Genomic DNA, 27,111 nt, shown 5'->3' with positions numbered 1-27,111 from the left:
GAATATTAAAAAGGATGGGTATTCCAGGATCAGGGTTTATAATCATTTTTTACTGTTTCATTAAGGACATTCTTGGGCTGGAAATGTAGTTCAGTTGGTAGAATGCTTGCCTAGCATGCATGATGCCCTTGTTTGAATCCTCAGACACACACACACACACAAAGACATTCTTAAGTAAAACTGACCTTTACTTGAGTACAAATACAACTGCTGGTAAAGTTTGATTCCACTGGCCTTGATTTATGCTAAGGTGTCACTAGTTTTATTCACTTTTGCATTATCAGTACAAATGTCAACACAGTGAAATAGGCAAATAATACGTTGAATCAGTATAAAAATATTTTTGACTCTCAGGAGGTCTACAGAGCATACTTTGAGAGAGACTGTTTCTAAAAGATTAGTACATTTTAAAAGACCTTAATCTTCTTAGCATTACTAAATACAAGTTCAGATTTGCAATTATTACATAATTCTTTAAAACAGTTTTTTTTTTTTTTTTTTTTTTTTTCTTTGAGCAGGACTCTTCATTTCTCTGGTTATACACAATGCACAGTCACACTATTCATGCAATCATACATGTACATAGGGTAATAATGTCTGTCTCACTCTACCATCTTTCCCAATCCCCCGTACCTCCTTCCTCCCTCACTCCCCTCTGCCCAGTCTAAAGTTCTCTCATTCCCATTATGGATCAGTATCCACATATCACAAGAAAACATTGGCTGTTGGTGTTTTTGGGATTGGCTTATTTTGCTTAGCATGCTATTCTTCGGCTCCATCCATTTACCTGCAAATGCCATTCTTCTTTAAGGCTGAGTAATATTCCATTGTGGTAAATATATGTCACAGTTTCTTTATCATTCATCATCTATTGAAGAGCTATTGTGAATTGATGGTGCTGTAAAATCAATGTTACTGTGTCCCTGTAATATGCTGATTTTAGGGTCCTTTGGGTATAGACCATGGAGTGGGATGACTGGGTCAAATGGTTGGTTCCATTCCAGGTTTTCTAAGGAATCTCCATAGTGCTTTCCAGAGTGGTGGCACCAATTTGCAGTCCTACCAGCAATGTATGAGTGTTCCTTTCCCCTACATCCTTGACAACACTTGTTGTCAAGTATATTGCTAGTATTCTTAATAATTGCCATTCTGACTAGAGGGAGATGAAGTCTTAGAGCAGTTTTGATTTTGCATTTCCTCTAATCCAAGAGATGAAGAACATTTTTTCATGTTTGTTGATCGATTGTATTTCTCTGTGAAGTGGTCTGTTCAATTCCTTAGTCCATTTATGGTTGGGTTATTTGACTTTTTTTTTTTTTTTTTTGGTGTTAAGCTTTTTGAGTTCTTTGTATGTCCTGGAAATTAGTGCTCTATCTGATGTGTGTGTGGTAAAGATTTTCTTCCATTTGGTAAGCTTGTTCTTCACGTTACCAATTGTTTCCTTTGCTGAGAAGAAGCTTTTTAGTTTGAATCCATCCCATTTATAGATTCTTGATTTTACTTCTTGTGCTTTAGGAGTCTTGTTAAGGAAGTCAGGTCCTAAGCCAACATGAGGGAGATTTGGGCCTCCTTTTCTTCTATTAGGTGCAGGGTCTCAGGTCTAATTCCTAGGTCCTTGATCCACTTTGAGTTGAGCTTGTGCAGGGTGAGAGATAGAGGTTTAATTTGATTTTGCTGCATATGGATTTCCAGTTTTCCGAGCACCATTTGTTGAAGAGGCTATCTTTTCTTCAATGTATACTTTTGGGTGCCTTTGTCTAGTATGAGATAAACTGTATTTAGGTGGATTTGTCTCTGAGTCTTTATTTTTGTACCATTGGTCTACCTGTCCTATTTTGGTGCCAGTAACATGACGTTTTTGTTCTGTAGCTCCATAGTATAGTTTAAGGTCTGGTATTGTGATGCTTCCTGCTTCACTCTTCTTGCTAAGGATTGCTTTGGCTACTCTGGGTCTCTTATTTTTCCAAAAGAATTTCATGATTGCTTTTCTATTTTTGTGAGGAATGTCATTGGGAAGTTTGTTGGTTTTTACTCAGGATGCAAAATAAGGTCATGTTTTGCTATTGATATGTTTCTTAAGTCCTTTTTAAAAATATCTAGAGGTTGACCTCCATCCTTTTCTTCTTGTAGATGGTTGAAGAAATAGGACTATTTATTTTGGAAGGTTTTCAGATAGTCTAGGGTTTGCTGATTACATCTCAGGGCTTATGTTGGTCTATAAAGAGCTAATTTGATCAAAAGTTTTGATGATACTTAGGGTTTGAGTTTTTTTTTTTTTTAATGTATCAGACATTGAATTCAGTGTGCAGTACCACTGAGCTACACCCCTAGCTCTTTTTATTTTGGAGATAGGGTCTCACTAAATTGCTGAGACTGGCCTTGAAACTTGCAATCTCTTGTCTCAGGGTATCAAATTACAGGCATGTGCCACCATAGGCTTAGGGCTTGAGGCTTTGACAGTAACACCTCTTAGATGGTATTATGTACTTACAGTGTCTGGTCACCTTTCTTTTTATGATTTTAGTAGCTACTAATGATCATTACCTTAAGCCCTTGATGAAAAAGGAATTGCAAACTCATGAGATTCTAATTTTTATCATTCCTTCTTCATTACCTGAACTACTTCTCAACTTTGCTTCTTGTTTCTTAACTGGTTACCTGGGTATGTGGTTCCTGTGGTAAAGGCAGGATAAATGCTTGATTCTTTCCTTTATTTGCCAGTTTTCAAATAATGAGTTGGTTGTAAGTATTCTCCAAAGTTGAATAATGACTTTTCTTTTTTTTGAGAAACACATAGGCGACTCCTGTTCCAGAGGCCCATCAGCAGGAACTTTTTTTTTTTTTTTACTTTGTAATACTGTAAACCCATTTGTTTTGTTTTATGTATTTATGTTAAGAAATTGTTATCATCCTCTGGCACAGTGTATTTCATTTCTGTGTTGGGGAAACCTATAATCATTCACCTGTTTTTCTGTTACATTTGCCAACGTTACATTTATCATTTTAGGTGTTCTTCCTGGGAGACTTATTCATTGAGAAGCTGCTTTGTTTAGATTTACTTTGGTAATTCATTTTTGAATGTAGAGTTGAATTCTAGAAAGTTAAATGATAACATGATGAGCCTATACACCATGTATTTTATGAGGAAAATTACATTCTGTACGTGAGATTTAATGTACTTATTCCATTTGGGTACCTTCTAATGAACATCAAATGGTTGTTAGGCTTCTCTCTTTCCTACCAGCAAAGAGAATGCTAGGTGTTTTAGTCAGCTGTTTTGCTGCTGTGATTAAAATCTGACCAGAGCAAGTGTAGAGGAGGAAAAGTTTTGAATGCTCACAGTTTCAGAGGTCTTAGTCCTAGAAGGCCATCTCCATTCCTTGGCGTCTTCAAGGTGAGGCAGAACATCAATGGGCAGAAGAGTGTAGCAGAGGGGAAGCAGCTTACTTGGTGAGCAGGTAGCAGAGAGACTCCACTTGCCAGATACAAATGTATACCCAAAAGCCACGCCCCTAATTCCCACCACCTCCAGCACACCCCACCACTTCAGTTACCACTCAGATAACCGCTATTAGGGGATTAATTCACTGATCGGGTTAGATTTTACAACCTAATTGTTTCTCCTCTGAACCTTCTTGTATTGTCTCACACGTGAGCTTTTAGGGGACACCACATATAACCATAACACTAGGGTATATAAATTAAGGCTGGATTCTCTTTCTTTACTGATATCATCCTTACCTTTGCTGTTAGTCAAGGTGGTGTTTATAATAAAAAATAAGTACAAAAATAATCTGTTGTCTCCTCTCAATATGATGGTGGCCTGCGTTTTGGAGAAAATGGAACGAGATTGTCATTGCCCAGGGAGCAGCCCAGTTTTTAAGGGAAAGGTTGTTTGAGGCATCAGATCCATATCAGGGTCATGTTTGCAATCTTTGTGGAATAATGGCGATTGCTAACACCAGGACCCATACATATGAATGCAGGGGCTGTCGCAATAAAACCCAGGTGTGTATAGACTTGATCAGTTTTTAAGGTATAAATCATGTTGGCTATTGATCCAGGCAGATTGAGTATGGTGGAACAGGTTGACCTTTTCCCCAATTTTGGTAACATAACCTTTGCGAGATGCCTATTTTATACAAGGAAAAAAGACTGATTTTTCCAAGTCAGTGGAAGTTTGATAATTTATCCAGGCCGATCATGGTTTTGAAAATATAAGGCCTTCCTTGCACAGGAATTTAAAGAACAAGTTTTCCTAAAATCTTTTGAGGAGGGTGAATACAATTGTGTCTGGCAAAAAAAAAAAAAAAGGAAAAGAAAAAAAACAAGCTATAAAAACATCACAGAGCCTGGCTAGGGAAAAGAAATACCCTAAAGCAAGGTGGCAGGATAGGTGAACACTTCAGTGCTTGCTCGTTCACTTGTCATCTGTAGTATCAATCCTTACCTTTTCCTGGGGCTAGGAGAAGTGGGGTCACTGCATACAGTCCTGCTAATTACTACTTATTTTTTCTTTCAGATTTCTTTGTGCGAATGCCTTATGCATGCAAGCTGTTGTTCCAGGAACTTATGTCTATGAGTATTGCACTCGAATGATTGAGTGTTTAGATCTTTAAAGGATTCTCAACCAGATTCTTGTAAATGTCCATGTCTTGCTGGGCACAGTGGTATAGGACCATAATCCCAGCAATGTGGGAGGCTCAGGCAAGAGGTTGGCAAGCTGAAGGTCAGCCCTCATAATTTAGCAAGACTCTATGTATAAATAATAATTGAATAAAAAGACTGAGATATAGCTCAATGGTGGAGCATCCCTGCGTTTTATCCACAGTACCAGGAAAAACAACAAAAAAACCTGTCATTTCTATGATAAGCTTTAAAAGAATGACAATGTATTGAGTTGCGATAGAAAGCATTTTATTTGTTTTGTTTAATGATATGCAATGCTTTTTTTCTGTAAATAAGACAATAAAGTTTTGTAGATAGTCTTGATGTGTTGTATTTACTTGGGTATTTCTCTCTGTTAAAACAGTGACTATAACTAAAGCATTAGTGGATTGGATTAAAGAAACTTGTTACTAGGGCAAGAACAGGTTGTAGTTATCTGTGACTACTTTTAGCTATTGTTGAGTAATATATTTTTAGGGTTATAGTTCAGCACACTTCACCTGTTAAAAAGATAAAAAGATAAAAATTAGTTACATATATGGATAGGGTGACTTTCTGATTAGCAATTAGTTCAGGGTTACAGATAAATAAAGATGCTAAAATGCAGGAATAAAGGGTAGCGCATGGCGATGTGCACTCGATCGCAGTCCAAGCTACTTGGGAGGCTGCAACAGGAGGGTCTCTTGAACCCTGGAGTTCAAGGCCAACCTGGGCAACATAACAAGACCCTATCTCTTTAGAAAAGCAAAACAAAAACATTGGGATAAAGGATAAATGGGTAATAGTATAAATGACGTTCAGAAGTCCTCTGAGGTATTTTAGCTATACAATGTTAGATATGGAAGGTAGTTCTGCTGTATTGGTCCATGTACAAAAGAGGACCTTATAGACCTGGAAGAGGACATTTCACAAACACCAAGCTGAGGTCCAGCAAGGCTAAGGAATTTTCTTTTGTGGTCCAGCTCTCATTCAAAAATTCACATGGGTAGAAAAACTTAGGGGAAATAGAAGCCATTCCAGTCAGGTTTGAGTTTTGACTCTACATGAAAGATAAGTTGAAAGCCTCTAAGTCAAAATATTGGCCTTCGTCAGCCATCCAAATACTCTTTTGGAACCATGTAATCTACATTTTAATGGCATACTTAATGCCCTTGGGGATTCCTGACTTTACTGAATTTTTATTAATAGTTATGTTTGATGCTTTGATTCTTGGTTCTGTTTATTAAGCAAAAGCACAAGTCATTCTTTTAAGTGGCTGTGAGATTGATTACATACCTTTTTTCACTGGTATTTCATGTAAAGCATCAACCACTGTAATTTTTGCTGAAGCGGAAGCTTGTCCCTTGGGAATTGGATGCATGGCACTCATATTCTCCAGCATCTTCCTTACTTAGGGGAGATACCTGTGGGGGAATGAAGGATTTTTATTTCCTCTGGTAGTCTCTCTCTTTTTTTTTCCCCCCTAATAGTTTTCATGACATCTAATTTCCTAAGATGACCAAGGGATTTGTAGCAAAAACACTGCTAGAAGTAGTGCAAATCCTGTGCTGGGAGACTTACTGTCTGTTGAGAGGATTCATACTCTGAGAAAATGTCATGGGCAACTTTTTTTTTAATTTAATTTTTTTAGATGGACACAATATCTTTATTTATTTACTTATTTTATGTGGTACTGAGGATCAAAACCCAGTGCCTGACAACATGCTAGGCAAGTGCTGTACCACTGAGCTACAACCCCAGCCCTCATGGTCAGCTTTTGAAATACTGTTGAAGTTAAAAACTGGATAGGTGCACATGCCAGTTTGAGGGAAACCTTGATAGGCAATATTTTCTGAGTGATATCTGACTATCAAAGGTCAAATAAAATATTTATTAATCACTACTCAAAATAATGCTTGGACCATTTAGTTTCCCATGAGAATTTTGCTTTGAACTTTTAGGAAAAAAATTGAGTTCTTATTAATTTATTGGTTGTTTCTAAAACATCTAACTTCAACACTTCCTTTAGTTCCCTTTGAATGGAACCAGTGACTTTTTGGTCAGACTATTCCAAAGAGATGTGGAAGAGGAATTTCAGGCTGGCAGGACATTGGGTACCTTTGCCAGGTCTGTGTGTGTCTAATCCTAAGAACAAAATTCTTGCCAGCTCTTGGTACTCACCAGCACCCAGCCAGTTACTTCATGCTTTTCTGGGCCACCCCGGGTCTGAATGGCCAGGTTGTCCCGGTCACCAGGCAAGAGTTCTGTCCTTTGAACTCCATACTGACCTCTTTGTACCTGCAAAAATGCAAGGAAAGTCAGTTCTCTGCATCAAAACATCAACTTGGAGATGGCTACATTGCCAGAATTGCACATGGTGGTCCTCAGACATTCTCACTGGGTTAAGCCCACACTTTCCTACTTGTTCCATTTCCCCAAATATTTACAAAACAGAGGTCCTCTTATATTTCCTCTGTTTCCCTCTAAGCAGCATGTTTTAACCAAAACTAATGTACTTCTCTAGAAGCTTGGGGAATGCACGAGGTCAGCCTTTTCTGCCACTGGCTGCTATCACTCACCCAGACCCTTAGAAATTCTCAGTGCTGGGCCTTTCTTGCCCCACAGGCCATGTTAGATTGACAAGCTGTCACCCAGTGCTAGTTTGATTCTTGGTGAGCTTGGGGCTCTAACTATAACAGCCTAATGAATGGATAAACAGTAGCTCGAGTCCAAAATAGTTCCATTACTTTGTTCTGAGGGCTAAGTATTCATCAAATGATTTACAGAAGACCTGAGGTCAAAAAGACCTGTCAGATACATGCTGCTATCCTTGTTCTCATGACAAAACTTGCTGCCTATTTCTGTGCATGTCATGAGGAGATTTAGAAGATGGGTTAAGAGGAAATTCAGTTGGTTTAAGGCCAATAATGAATACCATCCTTACTTTCTCCTTCATCTTAAAGTTCACTATATAAGCTTTGGAAAATAGAAGAAATTGTAGTCCCTCCATGTGTACTCCTTAGCAACTCAGTTACAGAGTACAGAAATTTTAAGGTTTAAAAAAGATACAGAAAGCAATGTTTGTTCATTCTATCCTTGGCCTCTTTTAAGAACCAAGTGTTTATTGGTAATGTCTTTGTAATTAGGAAGGATTTACAATTTCAGAGAGGTAGTTTCCTTTTCATTTTCTTCTTTGCCAAAGCCATTGTTAATTTTTTTAAAATGGAATTTTCTCATATTGCCACCATTAGAGAAAACCAGGTAATTCAATATCTTTCTCATATGAATGCTTACAAAGACAAAATGGATAACTGGTATGTTTTTCCTTCATTTCTCCAAATAGCTGGCAAAAACAGTTTATGTTAGCAGCTTTTGAATTACTTTCTTAAAAATTGCCTTGGGGCTGAGGGTGTAGCTCAGTGGTAGAGTGCTTGCTTAGCAGGTGCAAGGACTGAGGTGTGGCCCCCTGCACATGCAACACAACACACACACACGCGCACACACACACACAAATAATGGATCTTAATAATTTGGGCTAAATAGTAATTTGATTCAGTGGTTAAAGTAATATGTCTGGCTTTTATTTATGAAATCCCAGAATTGTATAAATTTTTTTGGGGGGGATTTGCTTTTGAGAAATATCTATTTTAATGCTTTGGGAAAGTGAAGATAAAAAGCACGCATTTTCATCTTTTTTTTTTTTTTTTTTTTTTTTTTTGCAGTGCTGGGGATCGAACCCAGGGCCTTGTGCATGCAAGGCAAGCACTCTACCGACTGAGCTATCTCCCCAACCCTCATCTTTTTATTAACTGACTAAAAAATATGGAATGCTTCATGAATTTGTGTGTCATTCGTGCACAGGGGCCATGCTGATATCTGTAGCATTCCAATTTTAGTATGTGTGCTGCCAAAGCAAACACTTGTATAAAGATTTCGTGTATGACCAAAACAAAAACACTATAGCACAAATGTACTGGATCTTAGCAACTGAGTGGTTGATCCTTAGATCATGTAGCTCTTGGTAAAGAAGGCTTTTGTGCTAATTAACCCAATCTACTATACGTGGAGAAATTGTTAAATACAATATTTAACAGGACTTATGATATATTTTAATTAACACATTACACAGTTATATACCATGTAGAAAACATGGAAATGTCAAGAATTTCTATGGCAAATTTTTATATGACAAGTTCTCCCTTTTCTACTTAAAAAACTGATACAGGCTGAGAAAAGTGGCTTCTAAGACAATTCTGAAGATATTCAATAGGCTAGAAGTGCCTCCAAGTCTTAACATTGTAGGGCAGGCAGAAAAAACTGCCTTGTCAGTCAGTGCTCACCATGGGAGACTGACTCATGAAGTCATTTCAGCCTCTCGGGTTGTACTTTAGTTACAACAAAGTCTTCCTGAAACCTGTTATTGTAATGAGCAATAAATAAGAAAAAGTTCTAGTGTTTACAGAAGCAGGATAGATTAGTCTGATTCTCATAGGTTAAAAGATTTCAAGAGTTTGCTGAATTTCAGGGAAACTTTAAAGGACATTTATGCATTATAGAACATATTTGCTTTTTGGCAAATCTTCAGAAGAGTTTTATGATGAAATAGAATGTGCATCTCTGTTAAAACATTCAAATCCCTAGCCACTGTAAACGAATAAAAGATGAAACGACTGGGAAAAAAAAATTTTGTAATACATGATCAAGGGTCAATATCTTTAATGTAAAAAAGGCCACAGGCTGATTGTAACAAGAAACACTGCAATATTAAGTGGGCAAAAGGCAGATGAATGGGCAGTTCATAGATGAGAAGACCCAGATGTGAAAATCTCAATGTAGTCAAGAAGATTAAAGCAATAATGAGATGTATTAACCCAACTGACAAGGGACGTGATGGTATTCAGGGCTGGGTGGTTGCAGGGAAATGGCATCCCACACTGCTGGTGAAAGCGACTTACTACCATTCTTAGGTAGTCATTGGACAGTGTCTATTAAAACGAACACAGGTATTTTGACCTAGTTCCGTAGTTTTGATGGAATCGACCCTATGGAAGTAGAAGCAGTAGTGTATAGGATACATGTACGAAGATGTTAAGGAAGCATTGTTCAAGATGTAAAAAAATTGGAAACAACAATACAGGAATGGTTTAATAAATCTTGGCACATCCATCTGTGGAATATAATAGCTACTGAGAAGACTTAGAGGGATGTTCATGAAGTTTTTATTCAGAAAAGCAAATCCAAATGAATCTATTGGTACACTATATTTCCACTTTACCACTCACTCTAGGGGGTATGTATTTGTAAGTATGGGTCTGAAAAAGGGTAGAGAAGGATACAAATCAGGGCAGTTCCTGTTGGGTATTTATTTGAGGGGTGGGAAGAGGGGGCATTATGAACTCTTCCTTTATACATCTTTGGATAGTTCCCTCTTATCATTATCACTGTATTTAATTTTTTAAAAAAGAACATTCTTAGAGGCCATTCAAGTTATAATCTAAAGAACTGTCCACACAGGAAAAGAATTAAATGGACAGCCTCTTTATCTCAGAAACATTCATGTCTGGAAGAAGTTCTAGGTGATTTGCCTTCTTTGTAAGCATCATCTCAGACTTACAGAGAGGTTTGGTCAGATATGGCTATTGCAGTTCATGTCCCCATTTCAAAATATTTCTTGTGGGTTTGCTGAGAAGGTACAGAATGGTTGATGGTAACAGACCGCTCACCAGGCTGGCGTTCCCCACAAAAATTGCTGCTGCAGCCTCGTGTGGCTTACAGAGGAGACTTGTGTGTCCCCAGAATTCTGCTGCTGCTAAGTCCTTGAGTTACAGAGAACACTGCCTTCTCTGAGTGTCAGGTGCACTGTTCAGCAAATAAGGATTCTAACATTCACGTCTATCCAAAAAGAGTTGTGCTTAAATTGGATTTGAAACAATATATGATCTTAAATCTGTCTGTATTCTTCAAGGCTTGGTTTCAGGACAGTAGAGGGAAACCAATGCCTGTTGGATTATCCAGGTCAGTGGCTCCCCTGGTTTTTGCGATGGCCCAAACAAGAAGTACATTTACCTTGTGACGTGGGATATATGAGTTTTATAAAATAATACCTTAATATGCCCTAACATATTTTATGTTCTGTTTGTCTTTTTTTTTTTTTTTTTTTTTTTTTAATAAGAACATGCCGGTTGTGATCCCTACACCAATTACAGAACTCACTAATGTGGGTCATGGTCTACAGTGTGAGACCCATTGCTTTAGGTCATGCAAGCGACAAATCACATCACGAAGGTAGAGGAAACCAGTGGAGTGTCATGGTTGGGCTTTTGCTCCTTTCTAGCAAGTCAGTAGAAAACTTATTTTGTGTGTTTTTCCACCAATCCTGACTCCTTCCTTTCCCTTCACTCTGCCCTCTTCATTGATTGTCATGGTGCTCTCTGGGAGGCCCAGGGGATATGTCCCATGCAGTTACAAAAGCTTAAGGGAAAAGATTCCCAAGGCAAATCGTTCCCTGGTATACGTGTGCACTACAGCTGGGGTGTGGCAGAGCAAGACTGAAGACATTACTCTCTGCCAAGATTTGGCAATAGGGTTGTATGCCCCAGGACACTCGGAGCACTCTGACTTCTCTTGTATAAGTATCCCTAGGGAACTGTAGAAAACTGCAACAGAACTTTTTATGGGAATTCCCTGGAAACGTTTCTCCATCTCTTCACCCACTGGGCAAACCAGTAAGATCCAAACGAGCAATGAGGAACGGCAGCAGTTTGTGCAGAAGAGGCAAATGAACACATGGGGGCTGCACTTCTGCTCTTAATACTCTTCTTTCACCACACCCGCCTTTAAAACATATTGTATTGAGGTTAAATTTCATCACTTCCTATAACTGGAGTTTCAGCTGTAAAGGGCAGTCGTAGTATAGCTGGTATCTCTACCCACCCCCCAAGGCCTCAAGCATTTTCTGGTATCTCTACCAGGACAGACTCAAACCAGGTGCTTTCTCAGTGGCCACATCCCTGTGGCCACGTGGGGGCGCCAGAGGCTGACAGGTGACCCGACCTGTTCAGAGCACTTACAGAGGGATTTTTGCATTGCAGCAGGGAAGTCCTTTCTTTCCTCTGGGTTTTGCCCGCCTGGTTGTGGTACCAGGGATGGAACCCAGGTCCTCACACGTTGGCAAGCACTGGGCTACACCCCCAGCCCACAATAGTGGTTTTCAGTCTGGGGTGATGTTTTTCCCCCAAGGTACAAGAGGACAGGGGAGGGTGCTATTGGTATCTAGTGGGTACAGGTCAGGGATGCTGCTAAACATCTTCCAAAGCACAGTAAGCCCCAAATTATCTGGCTCCCCCAAATGGCAACAGTGCTGAGGCTGAGAAACCCTGGCTTACAAAGAACCCAGCCAACCTGGCCAAGGAACTCACATTCTTTATTTTTCTATTTGGAAAGTCATTTCGAAGTTTATTTATTAAAAGAATCTCATGCTTTTTCACTTGGGCCTAGCATTCAGCAAAATTCAAACAGGAGAAAATTTGTCTTCTGATATTCTTTCCCGTGTTCTTTTTAAATGCTCTGTTCTGGAATAGACTCTCCTGTCCCTCACAGGGTCCTGTGGCCTTGGTACCTGGAGGGATACATCCCACCTGGCTCCTTCCACCCACTCCCATTGTCTTTAAAATTTACTAATCCTATTTTCCAGCATGTGGGAATCTGTTGAGCTCACGAGCTTCCTTCACCTTCTCCGCCAGGCCCCCACACCTCCTCCCCATAGAATGTGAATAAAGTCTCTCAGCAGAAAGGATCTGAAGGAGTCAAATGTTGGGAACTTCAGTCTCAAGCGAGGAGACTGATGCTTTGGCAAATAGTCTGGGGAAACACTTTTGGATAGAAAGGAATTCTCAACCATGTCTCCCCTGGGTACACGCATACACACACCCAGGCTGGGTTAGGCTGTTCAGTATTATTTTTCTTCTGGTTTCTCAGGATCCCTGCTAGGGCCCTGCTAGCAAAAGCAGAGCAGGGGCTGTTGTGGAGGTCAGTAAAATATCCACTAGATTCAGGGGTGGTGTCTACAGTTGCCGTGTCCTGCACGCTTAAGGAGCAGCAGACAACGGACCTGTAGAGGGTTGTACGCGGTTACAGGTCCCTGTGCAGTGTGAGATAAGCTTGTCACACCAGGGTCTTCCAAAAATCTGTGCCACTGACCTTGTTCCAGATGAGGACAGGGGTTGGGATTCCGATGACCTCACAGCTCAAGTACACCTGGGCACCAGTGACATTCCAGATGTCCTTGGGTGGCGTCACTATGGAAGGACCTACAAGAGAGGGCACAAAGCCAAACCCATTTTTTAACAGCTCTTAACGTTATTTGGCATCCTAGAAACGAAATACTTGATGATGTTTATGAAGCTGTCCCCTCTGGGGATTATTTGAAATAAATTTCAAAGACTAGTCTGGCTTCTTCCTGCTACTAGTGTGATTTGAGTCTCCACTTAGGGAATGCAAGAATCTTAACAAGCAAACCAACAAAAACAATTAAGAAGAAAAATCTGTTGTTAACAAAATTTTCTTCTTTCCCAGACCATGCTTAAATGAGTTTTAATTTACCAGCTGTTTTGCATTATCTGGGATTTTTCCATTGATTTTAGTTCCAAAAATTTAATGTTTTCCTTCATTTGTTTATCAGTATTTCTATTTGGGGGAGGGGGGTAAACAACCAACCACTGTTGGGTAGTCAAAGAAAAAAAAAAAAAACCTACGAGGTTATCTGAAAGTGTGCTGAGCACCCAGACTTGGGATGGAAGCCCCTGCCTCAAGAAGCTGAGGGCCTAAGATTGACAGGTACAGGGTGATCAGGTGAAGATGGGGAGGAAAGTGAGGAGTGTTGGGTGTCCCGGGAGACTGGGAGGAGGGTCTTCATCAAGGAAGGTGGTAGAGGGTCACTCTTCCAATATAATCGGTAAAGAACAGAGACGGCCTATTGTGACCAGACCCCCAAGGAGAGGGCTTATTTCCAGAGTTCTCAGTGTCCAGGTCCCTGGCAAGGGGCACTGTGAGTGGGGTCACCCCGAAGGTACAGCTTGAATTGAGTGAGCAGGCTCAATTCCCTCAGTCTTCTAAGAGAGGCCTGAAGGACACCTCCCCATGCCCTTAATTCTGGAAGCCAGCCCTTACCTTCTATCACAACTCCCCTCAGTGAAGGAACATTCACACTGTGCATCCTTTTGTTACTAGGCTTGTCTCTCTGGTCCCAGAGTTGGCAAACTATGGTCCCTGAGCCAAATCTGCCCACCCCCACCCCCTGCCCCCTGCCCTGGGTTGTATCTGCAAGTTAAAGTCTTTGCATTTTTAAATGGTTGGGAAAAAAATTAAAAGAAGGATAATATTTCATGGCATGTGAAAATGGTAAGAGATTCATGTTTTGGTGTCTGTAGAATAAAGTGTCACTGGAACACAGCCGTGCCCATTTGTGTCACAAAGGCAGGGGTCAGCAGTTACATGTGAGACCTTGTGGCCTAAAATACTGGTGATCTAGCCCTTTACAGAAGAAATTTGCTGACTCTTGCTCTAATCAACTGAGGAGAGACGGAGGCCTAAAAAAGGTGGAATGGCTCAGAACCTTAGTCCCCAGTGGTGTGATAGACCCACACCCACTGGGTGATTTTTGGTCCAGCCCTGACGCACACACTTTTGGAGCAAACAGATGACATTGAAAGAGTGTGTCCGTACTACTGCTCCCTCTCCCTGAGGTGCCAGCTCTGCAGGAGGAGAGACACGCACTCATTTTTAGTGGTAATTACTGTTTCACTTCTGTCAATTCTGAAACCAACATCCAGCCGCCAGGGACCTTCCAAGAGAATTGGCACAGTCCTAAGGGGAGAGGACATAGAACTCAGAGCCCCTTGTGGCCCTTCCTCTATGCTCTGCACTGTTTCTCAAATGAATAAGTTAATTATTCCTTCTGAATTTCTTATCTTGGCGGCCCGGGGTCTTCTAGTCTAGTCAAATATCTAACTACATGATCATCCCACATCAGGGTCCTGGGAAAGGACAACCTCCCCTTCAGGGCTGGAAAGTTTTCTGGCATAATCAGCATTCAAAGGACATGAAGTCTCCTCTTTTGCACAACGGGTTATTTCCAGCACATATTAATTTCTCAAAACAGAAAGGAAATGACCCCACTATGTAAGATTTTCCCACTCATCTAAAGTATTAGAAGCTGATTTTTTTTAATCCCTCAGGATATTTTTTATTTTTTTCTCCTTTGTAAGAATGTGCAAAACAATCAAAGTTTTGAAAGCTCTAAATATATTTTGTGCTTCCTTCCCTTCAAACCACAGGTCTGAATAGGAAGCATATATCTTGACTGGGGGTCTTGGCGCTTCTGTTGCAAGCGTGGACTTGGGCCTTAGCTGTGCTGTATTTATGTATTTTTCTGGCTCTGTCTCAGATGTTTCCTAGTCTGGGTGCACAATACAGAACTCTGCAAAGGGCTGGGCCGCACCCTCTCCTGGGCTTCCTCCAGGAGACCCCCAAGGACTTGGACACCACATAACTGGATCTGGCTGGACTTTGAACTACCTTCACCCATGTGTCTCAGGGCCCCCTGCTGCTCGGTCGTCCTCCTTCCCACACACAGACTTGGCAGCCTGACCTCAAAGCTCAGGGGATCTCGAGGGATTGTTCTGGGAAGAATATACCAGTGTTCAGAGATTTGGAGGGGCGCAGGAAAAAAGCTGCCTCTCACATCTCAAAACCACACAAGGAACGCAAGGCGGTTTTGCTGTGAGGATCTGAGTACCTTTGCCTTGCAAAGTCCTGCTTGTTTTAACCTGTGTGGGTCTCCCTAGTGGCAGCAGAGCCCTCGGTCTTGGCCAGGGACAGTCTCTGGGGTGCACAGGAAGGAGCGCCAGCCTGGCATGCTGTCAGAGACCTTGAACCCGGGCCATGGATTTTCCCATGGAATCATTTTTAAGTGGATGTTCTTCGTTTTAATACAGACCACTTAATCAAGTTTTTTTCTTCATGGTTTGTGCTTTTTGTATCCTGTTTAAAAAACCTGCCTGGCTCTGTTCTCTTCTATAAGCCTTGTACATAAGTTCTTTTCTACATTTAGGTTTTTGGTTTGTCTTGAATTAATTTCTGTGAGGTAGAGGTCAAGGTTACTTTCCCCCTCAAAAGGAAATTTAATTGCTTCAGCACCATTTATTGAAAAACCATCCTTTTCCTGCGGAATTGTTAATGCCTTTGTGGTAAATCCATTGACCATATATGTGTGGGTCTATTTCTGCACTATTCTGTTCCACTGGTCTGTGTGTCTCTTCTTGCACCAACAACCATAGTATAATTTAAGAATTAATTATGCTAAAATTAAAGCACTAAAGAGAGGGCAGACCTATTATATCTATCTCCCTTAAACCCTCTTATTATGTCAAGAAACAGAACATTCCAGGGAAGCCAGAATTTTTAAAAAAATATTTGAACCCAGGAATACTTTGAATAAGAGGCTTTACCAGGGGGTTCAAGATCAGAACAAACCTTGCTATGAGGTCCCCTTTCTCTCTCCCAACCTCTGGAATACACATAAAGTTTTAGGTAAATGGGCTTAAGTCAACAGTTAGACTGTTCTAAAAACATAAATAAATTTGCCCATCCTATTACCAGGCCATCTCTAGAATTCTACCAGATTCCTATACCATAAAAATCTGTATTATTTTCTAACTCCTGTAGGGTGATGGGTGGAAGGGTAGAGGAAGGAACCTGGGTGATTTCAAATATTCTTGAACAAAGGTTGGACTCCTTAGCACAATGAGGAATTTAACAATTTCTAGACTGAAAAGTGCCGATCTATAAAATGGCCTTTAGGTTTTGATACGTACTCTCTTACAAAGGGAGGTCACATGGATGGATAATTAGGCAAATACTGGAGTGACTGATAGGCCTTGTAGACTCTGTAGAGGGGGATGGCCTCAACTTGACTGTGCTGGAGGAGTCTGCAGCAGCCTGGTTTTCTTTCCACTGACTTCATTCAGAGCTGACACCTGGCAGGACATCTGCCCTCTGGGTTCTCCCTGGCTCTCTGCTGCTCACCTGGTCTGGAAATTCCCTGGGCATAAGCAGAGGGAATGGGGGGATTCTTTTTTTTTGTGGGGTGCTGGGGATTGAACCCAGAGCTTTGTGCTTGCAAGGCAAACACTCTACCGACTGAGCTATCTTCCCAGCCCCTGTGGGATTCTTGATAAAGGCAGAACATGGTAGCATTACAGAGAACCGAGCGACGATATGTGGTAGGGCGGGAGGAAGAGATTTCATGGTGCCCCATGGGAATACCAAGAGGAGAAGTCTTGTGTAGAAGGAAGAGAAGATGAAAATACCATCTGCTGCCATCTTGGCAGCCACACGATGCACCCCAATTCTGAAGTCCATCACCACAAATCCCACTGAAAAGCAACTTTACTGCCAACCATCCTCTTGAACTGCCTGTCTGTCCCATGGTACAATTCCAGAAGGTTGTTTTACTTCAGGAGAGCACTCAGCTCCATAACTCTTTCCTAAACAACTTCTCATGCTCTCCACTCTGTTATTCTCTCTCTCTTTCTTTCTCGCTCTCTTTTTTGGTACCAGGGATTCAACCCAGGGGCTCTCAGCCACTGAGCCACCTCCCCAGCCCTTTTTTGTATTTTATTTAGAGTCAGGGGTCTTGCTGAGTTGCTTAGGACCTTACTAAGTTGCTGAGGCTGGTTTTGAACTTCTGATCCTCCTGTCTCAACCTTCTGAGCTCCTAGGATTACAGGGTGTGCCACCATCCTGGCATCCACTCTGTTATTCTTTCAAGAAGGTCAAAGTAGATCTAGAATTTATTTCTGTTTCTAAGGTTAAAGAAATTTTTAATTCACTCTGAGTTGATTTTCTCACGCAAAAAGCTCAAAATTGGTTTTTGGGGCCAGACCATGAGCTATGACATTGCAATCTAAATCAGGGTCTATGTTTGGATTCCAATTAAAACAAGTCACAGGATTTTTTAAATGTATAGAGACAGACACCAGGTTAGGTCCAATTATTTATTTATTCTTGCTCTTATTCCATTAAGGACTTTAGGCTGCTCAAACATCTGTCTAGAAAACATCCTGTCTATAGAATGACTGTCCACTGCCCCTCTCTGTCCCCTTCTTACCCAGGCAACTGCAGAAAACAACCACACTGCTTATAGTGGTGGTTAGTGCCAGGAAAAGTCTATCTGAGGTTTCCCCAACTTTAAACCTTCTTGGAGTTTTCTATTTCACATGACTACCTCCAAAAGAGGCTACTGTTTTCTTATCTTACACAACTCAATTAATCTTCATTCAGTCTTTTCTCAACCTTACCAATTATTCACAAAAATCAGTGTATATCTTTAAAATTCATTTTTTGTTCCCCTATTTTTTATAATTTTTACCCAACACCCTTAGATAGTCTCTTCTTTGAAATCATTCATTGAAAGGAAAGAAGAATAAAAAGGAGAGGGAGGGAGTGGAGAAGAAGAAAGAAAAAAAAATGACAAGAAGTAAGACAGATCCTAAACAAAGTTGTAGGAGGAAAGATCTAAATTTGGAAGGAAAGTAAAATTCAGTTTAATGAGTCAGTGACATCTAGATGCAGACAGAGGCCTCCTGTGGAATCTCCACCCAAGTCTTCATCCTCCTCCGTAGTCCCTTTAATTATGTTCTAGATATCTGACCCACAGACTACCAGATTTCTTTAGGAATATTCAGCTTTAATCTAGGTATATTATATCCTGAGAAATCACTAAAGACATAGCAAAAGCAGAATTGCAGATGGATATATTTAAACTTGGAATATTACACCTTGGTTCTGAAGGGGCTAAGAAGGGTAGTTCTCACAAAACATACAAATGACATGAGAAAAAGACTTAAAATGGAAGACCTTGAATTTGACCAGCAATTCATACAAGTTGATTTCATATAAAGTTGTAATAGAGAGGACAGAGTTAAAGTTCATTATCCTATTACAAGAACAGGGAGAGATAATGCTAAAGAAGTATGTGAACAATTTCCTAGTCTTTTGCAGAGCACAAAGCACTTGCCCGCCATGACCTGAGATGTCCCCAACAGGCTACCGTTAAAAAAGAGACAGAACTCTCCAGGGAGGCTCTGGACCCTTGCCAAATCTTAGACACTTAAACAAACCCTCTAGCCATTTTTACAGATTAAGAAACCAGGCCAGGGTTAGTCATGGTTCTGGGAGTGATTGTATCTGTTATGAATGCCCTGGAGTTACAGCTGTTAGGTATCTTCAACATCCATGAGGTATTGAGGTTCCACTGCTTGGCTCTGGAGCCTTGAGTCCATGTGCCTCCTCATCCACTCAGGAGCAAAGTGTGTGACTCAGAACAAAGTTCATTTCCCAGTGATGAGAAAATAGAACTTACAAAGAAATCACCAGTTACTTAGTTAGCCAATTTTTTAATCAGACAGAACTAAGTAGAAGATGTCAGGAGAAGTCATGTTTTGAAGCTGAATATAGTCCATGGAGCTTAGGAGGTGGTTAAAAAAAAATTCTCCCCAAACATCATGTCTACCCTTCAATATCATATTCAACTATACATGTTTTGCTTCATTGCCTTTCTCACTTCCTCTGTCATGTCTAATTTTTTACCCTAAAAACTCACTCTTATTTCTACCCAAGTTCTCTTCTCCCAACAGTCATGTTCATCCATCATTATGTGCTCATTACCATTTCCAGAGTCTTTGTTTATGTTGATGTACTTGCCTCCCTGGACTGTCCTCCCTCCTCTTATCTCTTGCCTATTCCATTCCCTTTATTTGGAGTGTTAAGACTAAAGTTCCATCTCCCTTTCACAATTTCATGCCCCAGTTACCTAACCAAAGTGGTGTTATAACTACATCTTATTTATCAGCTGGGGGATTATTTATCACAATTTTACTTAATCTTCCACTTGACTTTCTCTTGCCATAAGCAATGCTTCTTGGCTGCTACCCACCCACCAACCAACTCGTGTCTGCCCAGAGGATGCAAGTTAATTGAGTGTCTATCACACAAAGCAAAACCCACTGTGAAGGGAGGTGTGTTGGGGGGAAAGATGCATCAATTATCTTCACACCAAAAATAAGGGATTTTGCGCCATGCTGGGTCCTATTTTTCACATTGTGGTGCTCACAGAGCACTTGTGAACATGGCTAACATAGCTGAGGGTAGGATTTCTCCAAGTTAGGGTAGATTGCAAACCACACTCATCTTGACTCTTAATGGTGCTGGGCCTTGGAATAGTTCATACAGAGAGGGTGCATTCCTACCAAATAAGGGGACAAGAGGTTTAAGGAAGATTTCAGATGCTACTTATGGAGTTAAGGAGTTCAGATAATTTGGCAAATGTCCCTAGATTGAGATGGGATTCCGATAACTCATTGAAGGGGAAAGGACCAAACAAAAGTACAAAATGGGAAAAGAATAGTAGGAAGGCACTATGGTCAGGTGGGGGAAGGGGATGAAACAAGTTGAAACTTCCTGATATTAAATAAAGGGAAGCAGCAACTGCACGGCTAATTAAAGAGCAGAGTCATCTGCCAAGGCAAGTCATTTTGGAAACTTCCAGACGTGGTGTGATGTAGCTGCTGAACCTTGTATGGGAATCTAGCGTCTCAGAAGTATCAACTGAGAATAACAAGGGGAAGAAAAGAAAGTACTAAATCTTAAGCAGCATAGACCAGATTCAATTCAGAGATTCAAAATTCATATAGTTATGACATTGCCTGTCATTTACACTCTAGTCTGAATGAAGAATCAATAGTGTATAATGATGGGACCCTGCCAAACATCGTCTGGGGCAAAATGTATACAACTGTTTCATCTTCCATAGAAAGAAATTATTGGGGGCTGTCTCTTTCCTACTTCTAGTCCACCTTCTCCCTTGAATGTGTTATCCCAAAAGATGTCTCTTCCTTGAGATTGTTTGGCATTCCTCCTTGAATGTGCATCTACTTTCCTAAATAAAGTGTCTCTGTGAAAAAAACCTATTGGGGTGGGGTGGTGGAGGGTCAGCACACTTAGACCATGAACAAAAAGTGTTGGAGGGATGATAGACTACGGCCAGTTTGGAACATGGCCTTTGGAATCATATTCTGTTCTACCCCTTCTGATTTATGCAAAATTGTCCAAGTTGATTTTACTTCTCTGTTTGTCCATCTGTGAAATGGGTTAATGATATCTAAGAAATTAGATTATCAGAAGGATCAAACAAAATACAGCAGTTAGCAGAGTACCTGGCATGGGGTAAACATTCCATAAGTACTAGCTATCTTTTTTTTTTTTTTTTTTAATTTCAGAATTCCAGTGTGTCTCTGAATGTGGGTGTGACATGACCCAGGTGGCACTTCAGGAGATGAGTTTGGACATCTTTGCCACAGGATGGGACATGGTGGGATTAAGGTCTAAATCAGGTTGTAGTGATGGATACCAGAAAGGGAGATGAGAGAGCATTCAGGAAGAATTGACACTGTCCAGGAGCCAGCTGGATGTGGGGACACGGGAATAAGTTTAAGGCTGTTGGCCTAACAGCTTAGAGGACCATGCCACACCAGGAACAGAAGCAGGGGTGTCACTCTGAAGAAGGTGCTGGAGTGGAGGGGAAGGATGGAGTTGGGTTTGGCTGTGCTGAACTCCAGGCATCATCCGGCAATAAGGAGTGGTTGGATCCACCGGAGGGGAGAAGGGATTCACAGTGGGGACCAGTGGTACCCAGGCAAACATGGCTTCCATAGTATCCCTGGGAAGGCCGCGTGGGTTCCCTCTTGTGGAAGGAAGACAGCTTTGCTCTCCTTTCCCAGAGGGAATTCTCTCAGCTTGCTGCTGACCACTCAGCCCCCCCACCCTGGCCTGGATAAGGCAGAGAAGTGGGTCACTAAGGCAGCCCTCAGCCCTCAGCCTGCAGCCTCCCATTTGCTGGGTGGTTCTCCCGAGGGCAGGCTATCCAGTATGGCGCAGTCCTGGTGACAGCGTACATGGACGTGGTGAAGTGCATTTCCTGCCCGAATCCTGGTTGCCTCTGCATTAGTGAGACACCCCATCCTGGCTCCAGTCTTCCATGCTGAAAATCTCCTTTTTCTCAAGTAGACAGTATTCAGATGTCTTTTTTCAGATAGCAAATCTTGCACTCTTTCAAAATTATTACCAGAGGTTTGAACTAACCACAGGACATAAACAAAAGCTGCTTCTTACGACTTGTTGCATGCAAGAAAAATCTTATTTGATGACTTTTTTTTTTTTTTTATAGATCTAGTAGGGGTACTGATCACAGGTCTGAATGCAGGATATGGTTACCACCCACAGGTGATTCTGGCACATGTGGTCCTGGGTCATCCTCGGAGGTAAACTCTGTTCAGATGTGTAAGGTGCTGAGCTCACTGGGAGGTGTGTGGCAGATGAGCTAACACAGCCCTGTGCCAGCAGCAATGCCAAGGGATGAGCCAATTTATTCAGCAGAGCTCCATAGATGTTGGAGCACCCAAACTACCATCCTACTACCAGGCTGACGAATGCCCATGAAAGTTAAATTAGCAGGCTAGATTCTACTTGGTTTGAGCATATGGAAGAATTGACTTTATATAGAGTGCCTTCTCTATATAGAGAAACTCCCTAGTTACCAGGGTGTTTCTTGTTCATACTAATGTAGCCTTGGAAATGCTTTTTTTCTGCCAGTCATGGGCCTGTTCTGTCTGGGCTATGACTCACCTTAAATCCAACGTATTAAAGTTTCTGGTCACTTATTTTCCCCCTATTCCACAAGCACTGAATTGGGAGGGGAAGTTTCCACAGGAGGGTACTTATTGCCAAACCATGTGGAAGGTCACACCTGATTCTTGGATTCCTAGAAGCCTAGACAGTGAGTGCCCCCAGGGCTTTGCATCTGAGTCCATGCCCATGCCTGTTGTCCCTGGCATCCTCGGGCCTGGGGGAAATGAACTAGCTTTCAGGGGAATATTTTCCTGAGGCTGGAAGCTCACCTACCCTCAGAGACTCGTCTCCATGCACAGACCCTGCATTGACCAACGAGGGCTGCATCTGGCTAGAAATAGACATTCTCATAGCCCCCCCTGGGAGAAGGATGTATGGACTCCCAAGCAGCCTTCCACTTTGGGAGGGCTGGACTTGCTAAACTTACTTGAAGAAGGCTGAGGTCCAAATTCCCGGGGTACCAGGAAGAAAAACACCTGGGTCTTTAGTAGTAGACGGAAGTTCCTCGGCTGAGAACTAGTAGGCAAACCCTGGGCACCACTTTCTGCCCAAGCATGAGATTCCCACTAGGAATCCCGGCAAATCCTCCATGTCCGACTGGCAGCTCTGGAAGCAGCCTGAGGGAGATGACAGTGCAGTGTTGTCTTAGGTGAGGATTTACTAGGGACTTGCTCTGTCTTGGGATTGGAAAAGACCTTGCAAAGGATTGTCTGTAGAAAATATAGGCAGCGGGGCACATGGAGCCCACAAGAGAAGTCCCAGTCACCTGCCCAGCAGCCTGCAGGATCTCAACCAGGGCTGCCAACCTTGGCCACATGCTGGACTCACCTTGGGGGTGTTTAAAAAACACCTACGTCTGGGCCACCCGCCCAGAGTCTCTGTGGGTGTGGAGTCTGGCACTCAATTAGAACATGGCTGTAGGGCAGGACATACTCAGATGGTGAGGAAGACAGGCTGGCGGAAAGTTAGAGCTCAGGGGAGGAGAGATTTGGAGAAATCAGGGCCCTGGGTGTGTGTGGGTGGTGGTGAGAGCCAACGTACACGTTTTCAAGGCAAATGTAGAAAACGGAGCGGGCTGGCTCTGGGTGAAGGGTGTGGGAGACAATGAGGATGGCACTTTCTCGTTGGTATTACTGTTTAACCATCGGGGACGGTGGCAGCATCTTCCACACCCCCTCTTGTTAGAAGCGTCGAGTCTCCTGCTCTCGGAGTCTTGGCAGTTCTCCTTCTGTGCCATTTTCCAGGTTCGTGACTCCCCTCTCCTGCCCTCCCGATTCCCTTCTTAATCGGACTGTACAGAGACATGGTTCTAGCTCTTGAGTTTGTGGTGCTATTTAAAATCCTGCTCTCCAGGGACCCTGCCTTTGCTCATTTCTTGTCAGGTCACCTCGTGAGGACACACTGGATCTGACTTTGAGGGGGCGAGGGGCAGAATGAGATGAGGGGCCCTGGGTGAGCAAGGCCCCCCAGGCTGGCTGCTGCCCCACATGTGGCCTCGGTACTTGGGGACCCTTTCCCCTCAGGCCCAGCCTCGTTTTCCTTCAGCATTTTCATGGTTGCAGTCGCCTGCCTCCTTGGCAGACAACTCCAGACATGAATCAGCCCCCATAACTGAGCTCCCCCTGTTCTCAGTGTATTTCCCCTCTCAGCCTGTCCCTCTGGTTATTTTCTGTACCCTCTCATGTTGTCCACAGACCCAAAAGCTCTCAGTTATTTGCACCAGTCACAGCCTTTGTTATCTCCTCTTTGCTGAGTGTTTTCAGATTTGCTCCGAGCTTCTGATAAGATTTAGTATTTCTTCTCCCATGTTCTATATTTTCTACTGCTGTCCCGAAGGCTCAACCTGGAACAGAACAGCCCTCTTTTCCTCTTGTGGGCTAATTCTTGTGTGTCCTGGATGCTTACGAGGAATGCTACTGTGTGCTTGACTTGTGTGCCTCTGAGACCCTACTGGGTGCTCCAGCACAACTACAAGACCGTATGAGAGGAAACTCATACCTGAGAAGGTGCTAGCTTGTGGGTGCAGTGGAGAATCTGGGCTTGGAAGAGCTAGTTATTCCGTGAGGCTCAGAAGTGCCAAATTATCAGAGTAGTCAGAGTAGTATACTACTCTGATAATCAGGGAAATAGGTATGTTTCCCCCGTCATGTGTGGTAGGACCAATCTAAATGGGAACTGGTGGACTCGCATGCATTTTGTATTTATCATTTAGGGAGCAAGTGACACTTGCTCTCATCAGGCTGAGGAACAACCCAGAACCCATCCTGTTCTGTGTGAGCTTTGAGAAATGGGGGCCAGGTAGAGTAGAGTGTGCAACACACCTGGGCGTGGTTACCCTAGGTCAAGGGATCTTGGAGCAGGAAAACATTCTTTGCTGCTTTTGTTGCATTAGTACTTTGGCTATTTGTAGTCAGTTTTTGTTTTTCTGTACTTAACTGTGCTTGCTTTCTTGGAGTTTTGTCTTACTTGAGTTGTTAATTCTTTTCACAGTGAAGGAGAAACAAGGAAAGGGGTTTTCATGGTTCTACAGAACACTAAATTTGAAGGTGGAGAGACTGCATTTTCATAAGGACTGGGAGCAACATGCACCAAGTATCCCAAGGGTGAGGGGAGCACCCAAGGTCAGGGGGCGCCCAAGGTCAGCTAAGCCTGGTAGAACCAGACTTTCCTCCACAGGTTTTCCTTCCAGAGCAACCATCAGTTCCAACCTTTGAGATTTAGTTCTTTTAAGGGAAAATAATTTCCTCCTCAAAAAAGGGGAACACGGTGTCTTTTCAGAGCAGTGATACATAAAAGTAGGCTACTCTTTCATGAAGACAGTGAAGCAAATGTCCTCAATACTCCTGAAATTGGCCTCGAGGCTGCAGCATCCGCCTCCCTCGTCCTTGCCTTTCGGGTACATTCTTAGGGAGTCTCTTTAGCAGAATGTGTGATCCTTTGAGGAAACGGGTTCAAAGATGATGAATTGGATCTCTGAACTTGGCTAAGCGGGCAGCTTCAGACGTCAGGAGCATGCTGCTCAAGAGCCTCAGCTGCTCGTGACAAGGGGAGGAAGTGGAAAAGCAGAACAGGCTTATCTAGTCCATGGGGAAGGATAATGGCCTCAGAACCTGCAAATCAGCTGCACTGACATTTGAAGAGGAGAAAACACAAAGTAAACTCAGAGAAAATAAGAACAAGGTCCTTGGGATGGTATGATGTTGGCTGATCACGCAACCTGTCTCCATTTCTGCCCACATATCTCTGGGAGCTTGACCTCTGGGAGGACCAGAGAGAGCATTCATCCTGAAAACTGAGAGACTCTGGGTGATTCTTTTCTTCTTCTTCCTCCTTCCTTCCTTCCTCCTTCCTTCCTTCCTTCCTTCCTTCCTTCCTTCCTTCTTCCTTTCTTCTTCTTTCTCTCTTCTTTCTTCTCCTTCCTTCCTTCCTTCCTTCCTTTTCCTTCCTCCTCTTTCTTTTCTTTCTTTCTTTCTTCTTCCTTCCTTCCTTTCTTTCCTTCCTTCCTTCCTTTCTCTTCTTTCTCTCTCTTTCCTTTTCTTCCTTCTTCCTTCCTTCTCTTTCTTTCTTCTTTCTTTCTTCTTTCTTTCCTTCTTCCTTCTTCCTTCCTACCTTCCTTCTTTTTCTCTTTCTTTCCTTTTTTCCTTCCTTCCTTCCTTCTCTTTCTTTCTTTCTTTCCTTCTCTTTCCTTTCTTTTTCTTTCTTTCCTTCTTTCTTTTCCTTCCTTCCTTCTTCTTCTCTCTTTCTTTCTTTCTTTCTTTTCAATAAACAAGTAGCATTTGAACTTAAACAGTAATGAGGAATAACAATTCCATAAATGTTCCACAGTGGCAGCACGGGGAGCCTTCTCCAAATAGCATGTAACATGCCAGAAGATGATTAAAGAACAGATCTCTCTAGAATATACTGATCATCAAATGTAAACTTTGACTCTCCAGAGATTGAATTTCTAATAATGAAAGGATATAAGGAAAAAAAGTGATAATCACCATCAACTTTAATATCCATCCCTATAGTTAGAACATCATCTTCTACCACTGTCTAGTTGAATTTATTCTTTAAGAGAAAATTCCAATGGAAAATGGTATAAAAGTAGAGGAAGGTTCATAATAATACCAACTAAGACAAACTTCAGGTAAAACAGGAATGGATGAATTCATTTGGGTCCACTAGGAACTAAGTGCTGTGTTGGGTGTCATGAAGGATAGAGAGATGATGGGTTTTGGACTCCTACCCAGGATTTGCAATCCAGGAATTGTCGGCAGACAAGTCTGTGAGCAATTATAATGTGGGTGGAGTGTGACTGGCCCTACGATATAAATATAAATATAAAAAGATATTCCTACTGAGTAGGTTAGAACTGAGTTTATGGAAAGGAAAAGGCTCTCAAAAGTTAAAGATGGTAGCTGGGTACAGTAGTGCATGCCCATATCCCAGAGACTCCAGAGGCTGAGACAGGAGGATCACAAGTTCAAAGTCAGTCTCAGAAATTTAGTGAGGCCCTAAGCAACTCAGCAAGACCCTATGTCACAAAAAAAAGGAAAAGGAAAAGAAAAAGAAAAAAGAGTTGGGGACGTTGCTCAGTGGTTAGACACCACTGGGTTCAATCACCAGTACAAAGAAAAGAACAAAGGAAAAAGAAAAACAGTTAACGATGGTGTGGGATGTGGGGTGGGGGTAGGTAAGGACATTCTAGGCAAGCAGGTCAGTATGTTCAAAGAT

The 27,111-nt window shown here is 42.0% G+C and overlaps 2 protein-coding genes and 1 non-coding gene across 3 annotated transcripts in view; 1 reads left to right on the top strand and 2 right to left on the bottom strand.

Moving 5' to 3' along the window:
* Positions 1–4,992, top strand: part of Polr2b (RNA polymerase II subunit B) — a 47,452-nt gene extending 42,460 nt beyond the window's left edge. The window contains 4 exon segments of the mRNA XM_047567305.1: positions 3,814–3,838; positions 3,840–3,853; positions 3,855–4,012; positions 4,523–4,992. Coding sequence (XP_047423261.1) covers positions 3,814–3,838; positions 3,840–3,853; positions 3,855–4,012; positions 4,523–4,599 — 274 coding nt within the window. The 3' untranslated portion in view covers positions 4,600–4,992.
* Positions 4,896–27,111, bottom strand: part of Igfbp7 (insulin like growth factor binding protein 7) — a 69,225-nt gene continuing 47,009 nt past the window's right edge. Inside the window, exons 2-4 of the mRNA XM_047567304.1 lie at positions 12,847–12,956; positions 6,829–6,945; positions 4,896–6,071 (exon numbers count right to left, since the gene is read on the bottom strand). Of these exons, the coding sequence (XP_047423260.1) occupies positions 5,973–6,071; positions 6,829–6,945; positions 12,847–12,956 (326 nt within the window). The 3' untranslated portion in view covers positions 4,896–5,972. The remainder of the gene's footprint in view (positions 6,072–6,828; positions 6,946–12,846; positions 12,957–27,111) is intronic.
* On the bottom strand, positions 8,464–8,567 carry LOC124995223 (U6 spliceosomal RNA). Its single transcript, XR_007110689.1, has one exon. It is a non-coding gene; the product is annotated as a U6 spliceosomal RNA (small nuclear RNA).

Source organism: Sciurus carolinensis, chromosome 10 (genome assembly GCF_902686445.1).
Source record: "Sciurus carolinensis chromosome 10, mSciCar1.2, whole genome shotgun sequence".
In the NCBI taxonomy this organism is placed as follows: Eukaryota; Metazoa; Chordata; class Mammalia; order Rodentia; family Sciuridae; genus Sciurus; species Sciurus carolinensis.
Note: the sequence above shows the minus strand (reverse complement) of the source record. Positions and strands in the feature narration are given on the sequence as shown.